Genomic DNA, 18730 nt, shown 5'->3' with positions numbered 1-18730 from the left:
GGTGTTGAAAAATTTGAAGGAATTGATGTACTTATGCCATTTGTATTCATATATAAGAATTGGTTTTACCCTTTCTGGCAATACAACTGGTGTTAAGATGTTAAAACACCAAAGACATATATTATATATATTACCAGAGAGTGTGTTTTTGTTTGCATGTTCACCACAAGTTTGTGTGGTTAATGCAGCCATGATTCCTTGCAAAAGGTTTCCGTTTGGTGTTGAAACGTCTTAACATAGCCGTTTTATTGCCAAAAAGGGTAAAACCTATTCTTATATTTGATAATTGCAAGAAAGGCCCCATTATGTACTCATATACTTTATTTATTTGTATTTAAACTTAGTGAACTGCTCAGCTTCTATACACTCTGCACTCGTGTCGTGCTGCTGCTGCTGCGCTGTTTGTTGCTGCAACGTTCAGACCCGCCCCTGCTGGACACCTGTGACAAAGCGCTTTGTAGCTCATCGGATTCCTCCTGCAGTCTCAATAAAGATTCAGAATCTGAACCAATGCTGATGAAGTGACTTGATACGTAAGGATTCTCGCTGTAATGTATGGGTTCGACCCAGAACTAGTATGATGTTATGCTGGTAGGAACCTCCTGGTTACACCAGCCCACAGAGGATTATTGTGTCCGTCCGTCCGTCGTGCAGGGAGGGGCTGGGTGGGGAGAGACGGGCTGGGTGGGTGGGGAGGGTGGAAAGGGGCTGGGTGGGGAGGGTGGGGAGAGGCTGGGTGGGGAGGGTGGGGAGAGGCTGGGTGGGGAGGGTGGGGCTGGGTGGGGAGGGGCTGGTCACCCCATGGTGCCATTATAAAACTCAACGTTTGACCTACTCACGCCGGCTTGTGCCCACCCTCACAGTCGGGCATATTTGCGGAATACACCACGCCGCCGTTGACCCTGGCCATTGACCGAGCAGCCCAACGTTCCTACCAGCTCCCTCTGCAGGAATGTGTAAACGTAACACTCCTTTGTGGAGAATGCAAGTGACGCAACTCGTGACTGGTTTCGAAACTTAACGGATGCTTTGTTGTGGCATTGATGCAAATCAAAACCCACAAAAAAAACACATGAACGTGTTACTCTGAATAAACTAAACTATTGACATTAATCTAATCTGGGCCATCACCATTCCTTTCTTCATATTGTGGATAGTCGTGCTTACTCATTGGAACCCTCTCAGGGTTTGATTTACTCGGGATAAGCGAGGTTTTTGTTTTGCTTACATGCACTGGACAGATTTGCATTAAACGTATCCGTCTATTTAAAGATATCTACGTCGTCTGTCAATGTTCCCTCTTGCGTTTGCGTTTGTTTTTCTGTCCTTGCTGTCGAGCACGGCTCTGCCGCCAGGATCCTTTCAAATATTCTTGCTGTGGTTTTCACACCTGATGATGATTGCTTGTGTTGCAATCGAAACGTCGTGATAATTGTATTGTTTAATTTTTTTATCTTCTACGTGACTTTACCGAAAGAACCAGGAATATGAATCCCTGCAGTCACGAAAGCTTTACATCGACATTTAGGATCCTTTAGCTTCGCGAAACTTTCACCTGCCATCAAATTAGCCGGGGGCGTCGGACACGCCGAGTTCGCAGATCTGCTGCGCCGGAGGAAGAGAGAGAGCAGAAAAAACTCGCGAGAAACCCGACCTTTGGAATGGGTCTGAGACTGCTCCGCGAGCCTAGCAACCGCTCTGCAAAGCAACGTGGGGGAGATGATTGTGGCGTTGCCAAACCTGGCACCCGTTGCACCAGCGAGCCCTCGCGATCGCCGCTTTTGGAGAATGAGCCCCGAACGCCACTACAGACACACGCCGTCAACTGAGCCATCCATGACTCGTCGTGCCGCTTGATGATTTACTTACCGAGCTCCCTCTGTCACGCCTCATCCAAACCTGCCCCCTCTGAATGTCCTCTCTAGCCTCCCTGCACGGCCCTCCCCACCCACCGTAACACAAAAAGGGACCGTACCACACGATTAATTATAATGCACTACCCTGCCAAGCTAAGCCCTTGCCCCCCCCCCTCCCCCAGTTGGCACAGGACATTGCTACCTGGACATAAGCTCCCTTCTTCATCTTCACTCTGCTGCCCGCACATGGAACTGCCTCTCCTGACTTCACCACACGCCTTGTAGGACTACCGAGTCTTTGAGCTGCAGTGCACCCAATGATTATGCCGATTATATGTACTCATGTCTCACACGGCTGTTGTTCACAATCGCACCCAATCATCAAAAAAAACCTCAGCAGAAAGACTCACACTCACTGTTGGATCGCATGTTTAGTAGGTAATTTAATTTCCGTTTAAATAACGCCGACACACAAATGACAAGTTCGACTGTCGCGATGCAGCAGGGCAGGTGGGAGAGCGCCGCCCTGTCGTGTGCGGCAAGAGGTCACGTGTCGAGGCTCAGAAGTAGTTTTGGGATGCCTCCTTCCGCGGACCGTTCTCGAACACGGGGCGGTGTTTACCGGTCAGCGAGCGGTCTCGATGGATCTGTCATGTCCTGGCGACACGATGCCAATCGCTACAACTCCGAGGTTGAGTGTAACATCAGCACAACCATGCACCACTGACAGGCCCAGGAAACGAGTCCGCATTCACGCCGCGTATCACGGTTACATTACACGATAACACAAAACAAACACATCGTATTTGACACAGTGGGTACAAGTGCAGAAGCAAAATAATCGATCTGCACTCACATTCAGTTGAGCGGTTATTAATACATTCACCAAACAGTTTTTTTCGAAATCTATACAGTAAACTATGATAAAACACTCTGAGAATACTTCCCTACCATTGTAGGTACACACCCGAACAGACCGTGGCTTCCAATTTAAAACGGTGAACTTACATTGCTATTAATACGCTTGTAATTTCTCTCAATATTTTCAGTTTTCTATTCAACTTGGAGCGTAACGCCGGCACGCATTGGCGGATCTTCAACGGCCACTGCGTGGCGGAGGGCGCGGAAATAGGTTTTTTTGTGGCAGCATTGACCGGGGCGGCCTCGCCGATTCGAACCCGCGAACCTCTCTGCAACAAGGGGGGAACGCGGCGCCGCTGGGCCATGGCGTCACGAGTTAGACCCCCCCACCCCCCCGCCCCCCCACCCCCCCACCCCCCCCCCTTACGAGAGGGGGGGGGCTCATGCCCCCACGAGGAATCCATCGTTCAAGGCGCATTCAATTTGCCCCGAGGCTGAGCACCCCCGTATGTCAGGAATACTAAACGATTAAACTATTTTGTTATTTTACCAGCTGAGGCCCAAGTGAGCTATAGAGCTGTTTCCTTTTCTTCTTCAGAAGCGGCCTGGCTATCACGAATGATATCAGCTCGAAGCAATGGCTTTTATTATCACCAGGGAAATGTATCGCAGCCAAATGACTCTGAAGGCGGGTTGTCGAGTCTAATTGTGGAGGGGGTGGGGGGGGGTAAAACAAACAAACCGGAGGAACCGGAGGACCCGGAGAGAGAGAAAACAACAACCAATAAGGAAGGTGGAGCGTGCGATCGCCTTGCCCGGGTTCAGGGTCTCCGGGTTGGACTGCGCCCGTTGATCCATCCCAAGCTGTCTGGCCACACGCTCTGAGCGCACCTGGACCCATCTCACCGAGGACGCTCACTGGCAATAAGCGCTAGAGCGGGACAGAGGGGGGAAACGATCAACGCCGTCGCCGCTGGGATTTTTTCATTTTACAAATCGGCCGCCGAATGTTAAGAGGAGTTTCAAAATGAGTTCACCGTTTCAAGTTGTAAGAGGCGCGCGGTCTAGCGTACACGTGAACTATAACGCTCATACGTGGCTTGGCCTTGAAGGCAAGGCGTACGTAGTGTTGTGCGGCGGTGCCTGGCCCGCAGGTCGCCTCCTCGTCCCACGCGGACTGGGACGAGGACTGGGACGAGGACTGGGACGGGACGGACTCCGGCCACAGCGCGAGAGGGCGCGGGGCGCACGGCCACGGAGTCGCTGTGGAGACGGCACCGCCCTCCCCCCCACGGTCCTTCCCCCCCACCCCAAAGAGGAGGATGGAGTCACCTCGTCATGGTTCGTACGTAGCGCAGGAAGCAGCAGTAGCGAGGCGCATCTTGTCTATCTGGTCTGAAGGCGCATCTTGTCTCTCTGGTCTGCGAGCCGCATCTTGTCTATCTGGTCTGAAGGCGCATCTTGTCTATCTGGTCTGGAAGGCGCATCTTGTCTCTCTGGTCTGCGAGGCGCCATCCTCTGCTTGCCGGGGCAATTCTTCTCTCGCCCGCTGTTGTTTGAATTTGCGGTGCAGGCCCCGCGCGGATCGTTCTGCGCGACGCCTTTTTGATGTTGTTGTTGTTTTCTCCCCGCGGCCTGGAGTGGGATGGTGTCTCGCCGCCCTGCAACGGCTTCTCCTCACTTCGCGTGCGCTTTACCTGCAGGTCATCTTTGTTGACCCGCAGCCTCTCTCTGTGAGGAACGAGCGAGTTATCACAACTGCCCTGGGTTATTCACATTGTCTCATTGACTGCGGGGCGGGCGGGGGGGGCTGCGTTTTAAGTGATTGTGTGCCAGAGCCAATTGTTGCTACACAAAGACAAATATCGTGCCCCCCCCCCTCCCCACCCTCTGCGTGTCGCCTTCACAGATTGTCGGGATGAGTGGCATGAGCGGGCACCTATGAAGGCCGCCACGGCACGCGCCGCCTTTGTCTCCCTAGTGACGATGTGTACACACTTCGGCACCAGGTACTCATTTGAGGCCGAGTCGATCTAGGGGCTGCCCAGAACCGGTCAGACAATCGTCACTCACTGCTGTTGGCCGCGAGCTGGGAACGAATGTCGGCTCGCCGGGTTCGTAGCGCGGTGCGCTAACCGTTGCGCCACCGCTCAAACTCGATTCAGTGACCCCCACCCCCTCTGCTCTCTGCTCCACGTGTGGACTCGCCCGTGTCCACGTGGGTTCAACGTCTCTATGCCCCTGTCTCTTGGTTTTCCTTCTCACTTTCCTCGCCTCCCCACCCACACCCGCGGCGTCGTCTCCCGTCGCCGTGGCCTTCCCCTCCCTCCTCTCCTTCTTCCCCCTCCTCCTCTGCTTCTTCCCCCCCCGCCCCCTCTGCTTCTTGCGCCTCCGCCGCGGCGTCTGGGTCACCCCCCCGGGCGTTCGAGTGGCGCTCTCCGCGACGACGGCGACGCCGCCTGGCCCCCGGCACGCGCCAGCGTGGCCGCGGCTCACCGCGTGCCTGTGGACGTTGGCGACGTAGAGGCGCAGGTGGAAGACGCCGCAGTCGAGCAGGCCGCCCTCCAGGCTCCGGGGGGGCGCCGCGGGCGGTGGCCGCGCTGCCTCGGGGCTCTGCGCCTGGAGGGGTCGTGGGGGAGGCGAGAGCGCGGTGCTGTTAGGTGGCGCTGGGGGGGAGGGAGGCGGTGGTGGTGGTGGTGGAGGGTGCAATGTTACAGCGATGTTGCTCAACCTTCTGGAGCTATTCGGTAGGGTGGCCACTCTACCCTCCCCCCACCCCACCAAGCTCGACCACTGGTGCCCGCATCTCCCTCACCCACCTCTCCCCACAAACTAACGTGCTCTGATTATAATTATATGCATTGTCCTAGAATTATCGTAGCGTGTCTGTTTGCATGTTTTGCCACAAAGTCTGTGCGATTAATGCAGACTTGATGTCTTGCATAAAACGCAACAATTTGGTTTTGGAACATCTCATCACGAGTCCTGTCTTATTGCTAGAAAGGGGGGAGGGGGTGGGGGTGAATCAACCTCACTGTTATTTTTAGTCATTTTTTATACTAACAATAAAGGTCCCGTACAACTATTTCATGTTGCGTATCGGTTGTGTTTTCGGTTGTGCCCGTGCTGTTTTTTCAATTGTCTCCTGCACGCTATCAATGTCGCGGCCTTGCGTCCTTCCCTGCACTGCCTTGCACGAACTTTTCGAAAAAAAGTGTTTCCACTCTTACTGCCAACTTTCACGGCGCTGTCTGCTGCTGCTGCTGCCCGCTTGGCGTACCTTGGTCGGGTGAAATATGTTGGAGTTGAGGAAGATATCCCGGATGCTTTTTAGGGTGTCACACGATTCGGAGCAATTATTGCCGAAAAAGAAGTCTCTGAAGTGATTGAGTCCGTCGACAATTTCAGCCAAGCACGCCTCCTGCGCTCAAGACACACGGCCACACGCGACAAGAGGGGATCGTTAAACACGCGGCCAACACAGACGCGCCCTGGGCATGCCAAGGGACGCAGCCCTGTGCGTCCCATGCGCTGTAAGCGGAGTCTGCACGAGTCGCACAACTGAATATGGAACACGTCGCAAAAAGCTGGTGCATCGCCGTGTATCTTCCGTGAAACAACAGCGCCTTCTGATACCGTCGCTTCTGCCAAATGAGTGCGTGGAGCCCAATAGCTTATTTGTGTTTAAATGAATGGGATATCATCTTCTTGGTTCTTTCGGTAAAGTCACGTGACTTTACCGAAAGAACCAAGAAGATGAATCCCTGCAGTCACGAAAGCTTTAAATCGAAATTGAATGGGATATGTACAGAGTACACTCTGGGTAATATCCGGCTAGATAGCTGATCGGCAGAGCGTGTCGCAATAGGAAGGTCGCGAGTTCAAATCGTGACTCGGGGTTGACTCGGTTCATGATCCCCCCCCCCCCCCCAGGAGCTGACACAATGGTGAAGTCGACACGTGGTTGTCGTCTGGATAGACCCAGCCCGCATCCCTTGCCGCCAATGCGAATGTGAAGACTCCTGGCGCAAGCTCAGGGTTGTGGAGTTAACACGAGCACCACCACAATGCGGGGGTTTTTTTTCTAATAAAGGATGTCACTTTGACCTTGCTATTGTTGTTGTTGTAGTCATGCCCGGATACGTGTTAGTGTGTGTGTGCACATGTTTGAAACGCAAAGCCTTGGTTGCACAATCGTTGACAACTCATGTGTGTAGTAACACCTACCATCGCCGTGTCGTTCAGCTGTCCTCCTGCAAGGCACAGGAATGGCTTCCCCTTGAGTTTCGCCAAAGAGTTTGAATAGTTTGCGCAATTTGTCTGAACATAATGGGGAAAAGGTATCGTTTGAAAAAAAAAAGAACAACAACAACAACCAGACCATTCTCTCGGTGCACACTGCGGCGTCTCTTGGTCGCGACACGTTTACACACAGCAAACGTTTCTGCACGTGAAATGGCAATGGAGGCGACAGAATGAGTGTATTTACCTGGAGCGTGTTGATATGCGTTATCCTGGACAGGAATATCTCAAAGCGCATATTGAGATCACAGAAGTCGAATTGCGCCCTCGACGCCAGACTTTCTGCCCAGCTCACAGTGACGAAGATGAGCAAGATCTTCACACCTAGGAGACAATCATCATCGTCGTCATCATCATCTCCGTCATCATCGTCATCATCATTCCTGACACGGACAAAACAAAGCCACGATAATTTCGTAACGCTTTTAAAAAGCTATACAACTAAATTTTGTTTTATTTCAACAGGCAAGGCCCACTGAGCTATATAGCTCTTTTTCAGAAACGACCTGGCTATTAAAATGATAGCTCAACGAAGTGGCTTATCACGTGGAAATGTATAGCAGGCAAATACTCTCAAAGGCGCGTTTCTACACGTGGAGGAAAAAACCGGAGGACCTGGAGAAAAATCCACGCGACCAAAGAAAGAGATACCCAGACTCCAAATATACAGCAGCAGGCGTCAGGGTCGGGATCGAACCCACGACCTCCTGTAAAGCAGGCGAGGTAGTTAACATCTCCTAGCCACCGTGATGATGATGAGAGAGAAACACTACAAACTCCAAATATACAGCAGCAGGCGTCAGGGTCGGGATCGAACCCACGACCTCCTGCACACCACGCGAGGTAGCCTCGCCAAGGGGCTGGGTCCCCCCCCCCAGACCGCAAGCCTCACGCACCGTGCGCCCTCATCTCTGCACCCATCCTGCCCCCGGGTCTTCTTAATGCGCAACATTTAGTGCAGCCAAGAACCGATTTCTGTGCATTAGAGGCAAGAGCCCTAAAGGCAGGGCCAAGCATCGCCCCCCTGGTTCTGTCCGCGAGCAGCAACATCAGCACCGCACCCCAGACCGGGCTTCATCTCTCACGGGACATGTTTTCTGGATCGCTGGTTAACCGAGTGAGTCGTGACGGAGCTACAACGAATTTAGGCGTGCCGATGCAGACGGACGCGACTGAGTCCCCGTTTGTCACGGCTCCGCTCGGCTGACAAAAGATGCGTCCGTCAGCCATCGCCACCGCGTCGCGCTTCTCGCTTTAAAAAAAAAACTCTGAACCGACTTTTAGAACCGGCCCGTTCTATTTTCTTCTGCGGCGACGGCGCAGCACGGGGCGACTCGTGGCGATGCAGGCGCATGCCTGAGAGGGCGCGCGTGTTACCCATGCGTGATGCCTCCTCTCTCTCTCTCTCTCGACCGCGATGAGTATCCAATCGCGCTGCATTGTAGCTCGTTATCGCCCTCTCTTTCCACCCGTTTACAAAATCGTAAGCAACTTTTGCTTCGAAATAAGAATGATGATGATTGTTATTATTCCGACAATTCCCCACATCTCAGACCTAAATGTGCTGAGTTGCGGGATACAAGGTGACTCAATGCGAGCGGTCAATTGTCGTAGTTGTGATTCGTGATTGCGCTGCGCACTTGGCAGGGCGAGAGGCTCGCGATCAGAGTTCAAAATCCTGGACGAGGCGTTCACTCGGACCCATCATCCTTCCGCGATCAGTACAATAAGCAGCGCTTTGCTGGGAAGCCAACGGCGGTTGTTCTATGGATAAACTCGCCCCCCCCCCCACCACCCCCTCATCACCATATGAATGTGGAAATTCCACCACTGGCTCAGGACTGTAAACGGGAGATGAGTACCACCTCAACGCTTATTAGAGCAGGAAATCACTTCCACACTGCACACTGTTGGTCCACGGTAAAATGCTCGTGGGTCTGTATTATAACACGGGCGGTGGCACTGTGCTCGTACCCCAACCCCACAGCCCCCCCCACCCCCCCCCCCCCCCCCCCCCCAAAAAAAAAACCTCAATCCACGATCGCTCAATTAAAATAAACGACACAAACCCAACATTACCTTTGCAAAACATGTTTGCAGCGAAGGAGACGACTCTGCGATCCCCCCTCTCCCTCTCCTCCGGAGGCGTGCGACGGCGGCGGGGGATGAGAAGTTTGGTTGGAAGGCGGCCTCGCTCGCCCCGTGCCCCGTGTGTGGCCGAGCGTCGCCCGCAGAGAGTGAAGTCCACGCGCTCTCTGTCTGTGGGCTCCTGCGGGTGCCGGGCGACTATTAAATAGGCGACTGCGCGGTGGAAATGCCGCCCTCGGAATTGCCATGCAGAGCGAGGAGTTTTCCTGCAGAGGTGGAAAACACTCAAGCTGCAACGTAGCCAGAGGTAAAACATTTTTTTCCAAAAGGGAGATATTTCTGTAATCTAGAATGCTAATCGCCATCTCAGCGGGAAAACCCCACGCTGGCACGACGCGAAGAGAGCCCCAGAAATAGTCCAGGAAACAGTGGTGGTAGCGTGCCCCAGGTGCTTAAAAAAGCTACATGACACGGGTGTTCGTTTGTTTTTTAACATCTCACAAAACTCTGGAAAGTCCCAGGGCACAGCACAATGCGTGTAAAATTAGCCCTTGACGATCTCGTGGATGCAAGAGCCGCGCTGATGTGTTACGTGAAGATATTAAAACACGCGGCACATTCGTGACCTCTGTGATATGATCTCCGTACTGCCCGTGAACGCACTGAGTTGCTGAAGAAGCGAACCGTGATAATTATGGAAATGCCATCGTTTTACCACGATAGCCTTCTTTAATCAAAACCGGCCAATTATTAAATATGCAATGGAGTTCATATTAACCAATTCCATCTTCTTGGTTCTTTCGGTAAAGTCACGTAGAATGGAAATAATAAAATAGTAAAAATAAAACATAAAATATTTTATATTATATTATTTTATTATGTTTTATTTTTATTATATTATTTTATTATGTTTTATTTTTATTATTTTATTATTTCTATTCTACGTGACTTTACCAAAAGAACCAAGAAGATGAATCCCTGCAGTCACGAAAGCTTTAAATTGAAATTTAACCAATTCCCTGTTTTTTTAAGAACAAAATGATGTATGAATTAGACAAACAATAGGTGATTAAGGTTCAGATTATATGAAAAAGTAAACCCCTGGTTTCATTAGGCCAATCAAGGAAACAATTAGAATCAGGTGTTTAAATATAATTAGGTAGATCTTCAGGGGTGAGTTTGGAAGGCCCCACACCATATAAAGACCAGAAGCGTTGTGAGTTTGGTCTTCACCATAAAGGTATGTGGAAATAAGCCATGTCACGATCAAAATAAATCTCTGAGGATCTCAGAAAAACTATTATTGATGCTCCTCAGTCCGGAATGGGTGCAAAACCATTTCTAAGAATTTGGAGTTCCACCAATCCACTGTCAGACAGATAGTGGGCCATTCCCTCAGCCTTCCCCCGCGGCCTGGTGGACCACTTTCCTCGACCTTGTGGGCCACTTTCCTCGGCCTTGTGAGCCACTTTCCTCGGCCTTGTGGACCACTTTCCTCGGCCTTGTGAGCCACTTTCCTCGGCCTTGTGAGCCACTTTCCTCGGCCTTGTGGACCACTTTCCTCGGCCTTGTGAGCCACTTTCCTCGGCCTTGTGGACCACTTTCCTCGACCTTGTGGGCCACTTTCCTCGGCCTTGTGAGCCACTTTCCTCGACCTTGTGGACCACTTTCCTCGGCCTTGTGAGCCACTTTCCTCGGCCTTGTGGACCACTTTCCTCGGCCTTGTGGACCACTTTCCTCGGCCTTGTGAGCCACTTTCCTCGGCCTTGTGGACCACTTTCCTCGACCTTGTGGGCCACTTTCCTCGGCCTTGTGAGCCACTTTCCTCGGCCTTGTGGACCACTTTCCTCGGCCTTGTGAGCCACTTTCCTCGGCCTTGTGAGCCACTTTCCTCGGCCTTGTGAGCCACTTTCCTCGACCTTGTGAGCCACTTTCCTCGACCTTGTGAGCCACTTTCCTCGACCTTGTGAGCCACTTTCCTCGACCTTGTGAGCCACTTTCCTCGACCTTGTGAGCCACTTTCCTCGACCTTGTGAGCCACTTTCCTCGACCTTGTGAGCCACTTTCCTCGACCTTGTGAGCCACTTTCCTCAACCTTGTGAGCCACTTTCCTCGACCTTGTGAGCCACTTTCCTCGGCCTTGTGAGCCACTTTCCTCAACCTTGTGAGCCACTTTCCTCGACCTTGTGAGCCACTTTCCTCGACCTTGTGAGCCACTTTCCTCGACCTTGTGAGCCACTTTCCTCGACCTTGTGAGCCACTTTCCTCGACCTTGTGAGCCACTTTCCTCGACCTTGTGAGCCACTTTCCTCGGCCTTGTGAGCCACTTTCCTCGACCTTGTGAGCCACTTTCCTCGACCTTGTGAGCCACTTTCCTCGACCTTGTGAGCCACTTTCCTCGACCTTGTGAGCCACTTTCCTCGACCTTGTGAGCCACTTTCCTCAACCTTGTGAGCCACTTTCCTCGACCTTGTGAGCCACTTTCCTCGGCCTTGTGAGCCACTTTCCTCAACCTTGTGAGCCACTTTCCTCGACCTTGTGAGCCACTTTCCTCGACCTTGTGAGCCACTTTCCTCGACCTTGTGAGCCACTTTCCTCGACCTTGTGAGCCACTTTCCTCGACCTTGTGGACCACTTTCCTCGACCTTGTGGGCCACTTTCCTCGGCCTTGTGAGCCACTTTCCTCGACCTTGTGAGCCACTTTCCTCGACCTTGTGAGCCACTTTCCTCAACCTTGTGAGCCACTTTCCTCGACCTTGTGAGCCACTTTCCTCGACCTTGTGAGCCACTTTCCTCAACCTTGTGAGCCACTTTCCTCGACCTTGTGAGCCACTTTCCTCGGCCTTGTGAGCCACTTTCCTCGACCTTGTGAGCCACTTTCCTCGACCTTGTGAGCCACTTTCCTCGACCTTGTGAGCCACTTTCCTCGACCTTGTGAGCCACTTTCCTCGACCTTGTGAGCCACTTTCCTCAACCTTGTGAGCCACTTTCCTCGACCTTGTGAGCCACTTTCCTCGGCCTTGTGAGCCACTTTCCTCAACCGTGTGAGCCACTTCCCTCGACCTTGTGGGCCACTTTCCTCGGCCTTGTGAGCCACTTTCCTCGACCTTGTGAGCCACTTTCCTCAACCTTGTGAGCCACTTTCCTCGGCCTTGAGAGCCACTTCCCTCGGCCTTGTGAGCCACTTTCCTCGACCTTGTGAGCCACTTTCCTCGACCTTGTGAGCCACTTTCCTCGACCTTGTGAGCCACTTTCCTCGACCTTGTGAGCCACTTTCCTCAACCGTGTGAGCCACTTCCCTCGACCTTGTGGGCCACTTTCCTCGGCCTTGTGAGCCACTTTCCTCAACCTTGTGGGACACTTTCCTCGACCGTGTGAGCCACTTTCCTCGGCCTTGTGAGCCACTTCCCTTGACCTTGTGAGCCACTTTTCTCGACCTTGTGAGCCACTTTCCTCGACCGTGTGAGCCACTTTCCTCGGCCTTGTGAGCCACTTTCCTCGGCCTTGTGGGACACTTTCCTCGACCGTGTGAGCCACTTTCCTCGGCCTTGTGAGCCACTTTCCTCGGCCTTGTGAGCCACTTCCCTCGGCCTTGTGAGCCACTTTCCTCGGCCTTGCGGGCCAATTCTCCAGACATTTCGGGCAACAAAAACCAAGAAGATGAATTCCTGCAGTCACGAAAGCTTTAAATCGAAATGTAACCACCACTACGGGGTGGGATTCCACAAAACTTTAAGATCCTTCAACAAACTCCGGGATAAGAAGGCTCAGCTAATCGAGTCTCTTACCTTTCTGAAGAGATGCCGCGACTCTAAGGTAATGCAAATCGCATTTACACTAACCTCTGCTGCTGTAACTTCTTCTCCTCTTGATATGCAAATTCCTTTATCAAAGCGCCCTTCCCCCTCCAACCCAGCTTAAATATACGTTGCCAAGCTTGGTGGTGCTCATTCAGACGCTGTCTTTCCGACAGACCTGTTCTTCACCTGAGGACGGCTGCTTGCGTTGTGGCCGAAACGTCGTGAGAATTGTATTTAATTATGTTTTATTTTTATTATTTTATTATTTCCCTTCTACGTGACTTTACCGAAAGAACAAAGAAGATACATTCCAGCAATTGCTCACTCCACCCACTGCTGGCGAAAGGCCTCCACTCGAGCGAGATCTGGAGATTCCCTCGAGAGGGCATTTGGCCTTATCTTCCACGCTGGCCACACGGGGGAGCGGGAGCAGGCCACATTGTACCGCACCCGAAAGGTTGGATTTGCCAATCGACGGCTGACTTGCACCTATGGCGTCCATCGTGACACTTGGTGGGTGGACAGAGGTTGGGGCGATCTATTGAAGGTTGCCCCCCACTGCGTCCACTGCCGCTCGGGCTCGTGGAAGCGGCGGCCTCTGGGTTGCAGGCTCAGAGTGATCACTGTCACACCACGTTGACATCATCCCAGAAACAAAACATGCTTGCGTTTTTTACATTTTCACGTTTTTTGTTTTACACACGGGAAAATTGGTCCTTCGGCCTCTCTTTGGCTGATCGCACGCAGAGTTCACGATGTACTCTATCCATCTATTTAAAAAAATGTACCAGGTAAGGCCCACTGAGCGATACAGCTCTTGTTCCAGAAGCGACCTGGCTATCACAAATGGTAGCTCAACGAAGTGGCTGATCGTCACGTGCACATTTATAACAGCCAAATCCTCTACACGCGTGATGTTGATTATACATGTGGGGGGAGGGAGGGGGGGAAACCCGGAGTACCCGGAGAAAAATCCATACGACTACGGGAAGAGAGACACACACAAACTACAAATATACAGCAGCAGGCGTCAGGGTCGGGATCGAAGCCGCGACCTCCTGTACACCAGGCGAGCTGGTTAACATCTCCCAGCCACCGTGGCGCCCTTATCCATCCACTCGCTGTGTTGCAATCACTGAGGAGGCTCACCGCCGCGTGACCCACCTGTTGGTTGGCAATGACACGATCACGAGCCCGTGGAGCACTCTCCAGCCTCAAAACTCCCACGGGGTGCGGATATTGAACCGTCGCTGGCGAGGATACGCTCAGGGGAGTCGCGGCCCCAGGTGAGGAGCGCCATCGCGGCTGCGGATTCATGTTTTGGGTCGCTCTGGAAATCCCCCCCCCCCCCCGGGTGCGAAGTTGGTGAAACAATGCTCTGGTGGCACGGGGAAGTGATATCCGAGACGCATTTTTATTTTACGCGCAAAAAAACATGCGCCGCGGAGTTAATCGTGCCTGCCTTGCTATGCGCCCTGGGGCGGGTATCCGCTGCACGCCACCTCGAAGGGCGGGCGGTGTTCGTGAGAGGGTGCGCGAATTCGTAGCGTGGCTCCAGGCAGGCTCAAGTTGGGGGTCGGCTGAAAGGGACGATAATAAAATTCTATTTTACGTGGGCAGGGATTAGGGGGCCCCCACAGCCTAAACGCTGCACCGGGCGCCCCCCCCCCATGCCACGTTTCTCTCCACGCGTCTGTCTACCGCGACGTTCATCCTGAGGCGGCAGGGCCGCTTCTCCACTCCGTGTTGCTGTCACGCCAACGAGGTTGGCGAGGTTAGTGAGGTTGGTGAGGTTGGCGAGGCTGGTGAGGTTGGCGAGGCTGGCGAGGTTGGCGAGGTTGGCGAGGTTGGCGAGGCTGGCGAGGCTGGCGAGACCTGCACGCAGTCGGCTCGCAGGCGCTCCTCGTCGTGATTCACTCCCGCGCCCCCCGCCGCGCATTCGCCTTCGTCCACACTGCAATGTCTTGTTGTCGTCCTCTCCCGAGTTGGGGGGGGGGGGCGTGTGGGGTCGCCATGGCAGTGATTGAGGCTCCCTACTCCTCCTCCTCGTGACATCTGCAGCGCACCTGCAGAGGCGAGCCGGTTCGAGGGACACAGGATTGTTCGCCTTGGGGGAACGTGTCAGTTAGCAATAGGGGTTCACTCAGGCTGTGGGCTGCTATGAATGTCCGCGTTTTTTTTCAGTTTCATTTATTAGGTGTAGCCCTGTGAGCCATTCGGCTCTTGAATCGGGTGCAACTGCAAAAAAAAATGAACAAGAAACATCTTAAAGTGACTATGTGACTAAGTGCAAACAGAAAATCCAAGAAAAGGCAGCAAAATATTGCAGAAAAAGCACCGTACACCAACGCTGTGTGCAAAAATCCCAGTGGGATGCAAGTCAAACAACAACAACCACCAGACAACTTAGATTAAGGCCACCAGTCTAACTCCGTACTACAACAAACAAACATGGCCCAACCAAAAAAACTTTTCGAAATCACCAAATATAATTATCACCAACTATAATAATCACCAACTGTAATAATCACCAAATATAATAATCACGAAATATAACGTAATAAGCCGCTGCGTTGAGCTGTCGTTTTGGAGAGCCAGGGGTGGCTTCTGGAAGAAAAAAAGCTCCATAGCCCAGTTGGCCTTACCTGGTAAAATAAAAAAAATTTGAAATAGATTATATGACATGCCCCTCTTGTATTATATTGTATAACATGACCCTCCCGTGTATATTATATGACGTGCCCCTCCCACAATGGTAGTAGCAGCAGCCTGAATTCGATTTTTTTTTAAATCGTGGTTGCTGACACCTGGGGTAACCTATCACGGCATTGCGCTCACGTGACCTCGACGCTCACAGGTAGACTCAAGACCAGCCCAGCGTGTGGACACTGGAGCCGGCTTCAACTGCCCAGTAGCAGCGTCCTTCACGAACCTCCTCCACACAGGCCAATCTTGACCCCGCTGGTATCGGTCATCGGAAAATCAACTCAACTAAACATCCTTCCGTACCACATCAGCTTATTCTCTTCTCCAGCCCGTGCCGTGCCCGTTGAGCCCCCGCTATCAGACTCTTAGGTTTTTTCGGTAAAGTCACGTATGTAAAAATAAATAAATAAAAATATAAATATTAATTACTAATAGAAATAATAATAGAAATAAAATAAAAAATCACGACGTTTCGGAGGCAACACAAGTCTCCGTCATCAGGTGCGACCGTCACAGCTAAAATTACTGTATCAGGCCAAATAAAAACTGCTTAGACTTGAAGTGGCTGGGCATGCGGGTTACATAATCCAGCCAACGCAGCCTCGCCTGCCGGATGAGTTCACTAATGGGTGTCCAGATTGTGTTAATCTGTACGCGCCTCACACAATCCAGTCTGCTTAAATCCAGGGTGGATTGTAGGCAAGCCAACCTGAACGTTTCAAACCGTCGTAGATGTTTATTTGTTCATAAGCAGCAAATCCCAGGAATGGAAACTATTCTACTCTCTCCACAGCTGCGCCATCCCACAAACACAATGAGGCAGTCAAGCCCTGGTTGAATGAGTACCTCGTGCAATGTGCAAACATCGGCATTGGAGAGCTGCATTGAGTTCAAAATAACTCACAAACACCTTGTTGTGAACGACCCAACGCAAAATATTCCTGGGGTTGATCTTCCATGAAGCTCATAGCCCACACTAAATCGCATACACCGCACAAACCATGGCAGCAGATGCGGATACCTGATGCACAAATGGAAAATTAAAAACTCTCCAGTCGTGTGCGACCGTGGTCATCCAGAACAGAGCGTACAACGCGTGACGACGCAATGCCACGATCCACAAACACGGAGGAGGCATCGCAGCGGCGAGACCACTACTCCGTTGGCTTGACCACCTGAACGTGCGACTTGTAAGTCGCTGCTCTGCATCTCCACGCGGGCCGTACGACAAGAAGGCGCGTTGGGGAGACAGGCGGAGATGTCACCACTCACAGCAAGCTGCGCCCACGAATACGCCGTCTCTGATCACCGCTTCGCGTGTTGTAGGCCGCGTGTCTTCGCAGAAAGATGCCATCACGAGAGTGATGGATGGAAAGGCGCCCGGCTGGTTGACGTTAAGCGGAGCCCACGAAGCGCATGGTAATTGGTTCGGTAATAGTGAGCAAGCAAGACGGTAATTTATTTGCAGGAAAATAAATGCTGACTTATATTACAATTTATTGCCACACTTATCGCGTATTAGTCTATCCTCGTAGGCATCAGTCGCGCGCTGTAAAGCAACATTTACCCGTGAATTGAGGACCCACGTGTAGCGAACACGGAACATCTCCTGCGCGCGAGTAGGGCGCCACGGGGCGAGACGTTAACTCTCTCGCCTCGCGTGCAGGAGGTTGCACTGGTAGGAACCACCTGGTTGCACCAGCCCACAGGAGATTATTGTGTCCGTCCGTCGTTCATCCAAAAATGGGAGGGGTGGGGCTGGGTGAAGAGGGGAGGGTGGGGAGGGTGGGGAGGGGCTGGGTGGGAAGGGGCTGGGTGGGGAGGGGCTGGGTGGGGAGGGGACGGTGGGGAGGGGCTGGGTCGGGAGGGGGGGTTTGTGGGGCTGGGTGGGGAGGGGCTGGTCACCCTGTGGTGCCCTTATAAAACTCAACGTTTAACCTACTCACGCCGGCTTGTGCCCGCCCTCACAGTCGGCCATATTTGCGGAATACATCACGCCGCCGTTGACCCTGGCCATTGACCGAGCAACCCAACGTTCCTACCAGCTCCCTCCGCAGGAATGTGTTGGGTTCGATCCCGACCCTGACGCCTGCTGTCTCTTTGGAGTTTGGGGTGTCTCTCTCTCTCTCTCTCCGTGGTCGCGTGGATTTTTCTCTGGGTCTTCAGGTTTTCCCCTTCACATTTTAGAAGCACGCGTTTAGAAAATGTGACTGTTGTAAATATCCACGTGACAAGCCACTTGGTCGAGCTAAATTTTGTGGCCAGGTCGCTTCTGAAAAAGAGCTACAGAGCTTAGTGGACGTTGCCTGATGAAATGTTAAAATAGTTTAGTTTAAAACAGTTTGTTAGTTTTAACACAAACAACAAGCTAATGTAAATACATGGGCGCGCTCTCCTTTTTAAAATCCTTTATATTAAGTTCACTTGCTTGCTTGCTTGCACGCTTACGACCGTGCAAATCTTTCGGTCGTTTTTTAACCCACTTCTCGTGATCCAATCGAGCTGACATTTTCCACACAGACTCGTTGTGCGTGACAATTAATGTTCTTGAAAAAAAATTCTAAAATTTTACACTTTTTAGGATTTTTTTTTATATTTAATTACCAATTGCTTAATGGTGCCAGGCAATCATCTGACACATAGGTGGCAGCCATCTCAAGCCAGAGGACGAGAGGACTCTAGCCGCCACGCATATACAAGATTTATAGTGAAAAACTTTGTTTTTACGGGTTAATTTTCATTGCTGACTTGTTCCGTGGGGGGAGCACATGTTAACGAGATCAGGTAAGAGAGAGAGCACAGGTATGTTGGAGAGCAGGTAAGGAAGGGAGTGCACAGGTAAATTCACTGCGGGCAGCGGGTCTCTGCGGCTCTTTCAGTGCCGCATTAACCGCGTCTTGTCCTTCATCCAGCAGTCCCGGTCGCTCCATTGCAGCAGAGTCCCGCGTTGGAATGTGCTAATTCCCATGAATGATTATTCGCGCAGACTAATCATTGGCGCCCTTTGTGGTTGAAATAAGTAACGGTAACTAAGCAGCACGTGTGCTTCCTCCTTCACGTCGCCGCCGCCGCCGCCGTCCCAGCGTCCCTGCACTAAAAACCGCAGCGGGGTGACAA

At 52.2% G+C, this 18730-nt stretch overlaps 1 protein-coding gene across 1 annotated transcript in view; it reads right to left on the bottom strand.

Moving 5' to 3' along the window:
- LOC133349855 (uncharacterized) overlaps positions 1-9708 on the bottom strand; it is a 29998-nt gene extending 20290 nt beyond the window's left edge. Inside the window, exons 1-6 of the mRNA XM_061563660.1 lie at positions 9099-9708; positions 7207-7343; positions 6945-7037; positions 5998-6138; positions 5105-5336; positions 3861-3918 (exon numbers count right to left, since the gene is read on the bottom strand). Of these exons, the coding sequence (XP_061419644.1) occupies positions 3861-3918; positions 5105-5336; positions 5998-6138; positions 6945-7037; positions 7207-7343; positions 9099-9423 (986 nt within the window). The 5' untranslated portion in view covers positions 9424-9708. The remainder of the gene's footprint in view (positions 1-3860; positions 3919-5104; positions 5337-5997; positions 6139-6944; positions 7038-7206; positions 7344-9098) is intronic.
- Positions 9709-18730: the final 9022 nt, after the last annotated feature.

This window comes from Lethenteron reissneri, chromosome 31 (assembly GCF_015708825.2).
Source record: "Lethenteron reissneri isolate LAM-NWPU_2019-01 chromosome 31, ASM1570882v1, whole genome shotgun sequence".
Lineage (NCBI taxonomy): Eukaryota > Metazoa > Chordata > Hyperoartia > Petromyzontiformes > Petromyzontidae > Lethenteron > Lethenteron reissneri.
Note: the sequence above shows the minus strand (reverse complement) of the source record. Positions and strands in the feature narration are given on the sequence as shown.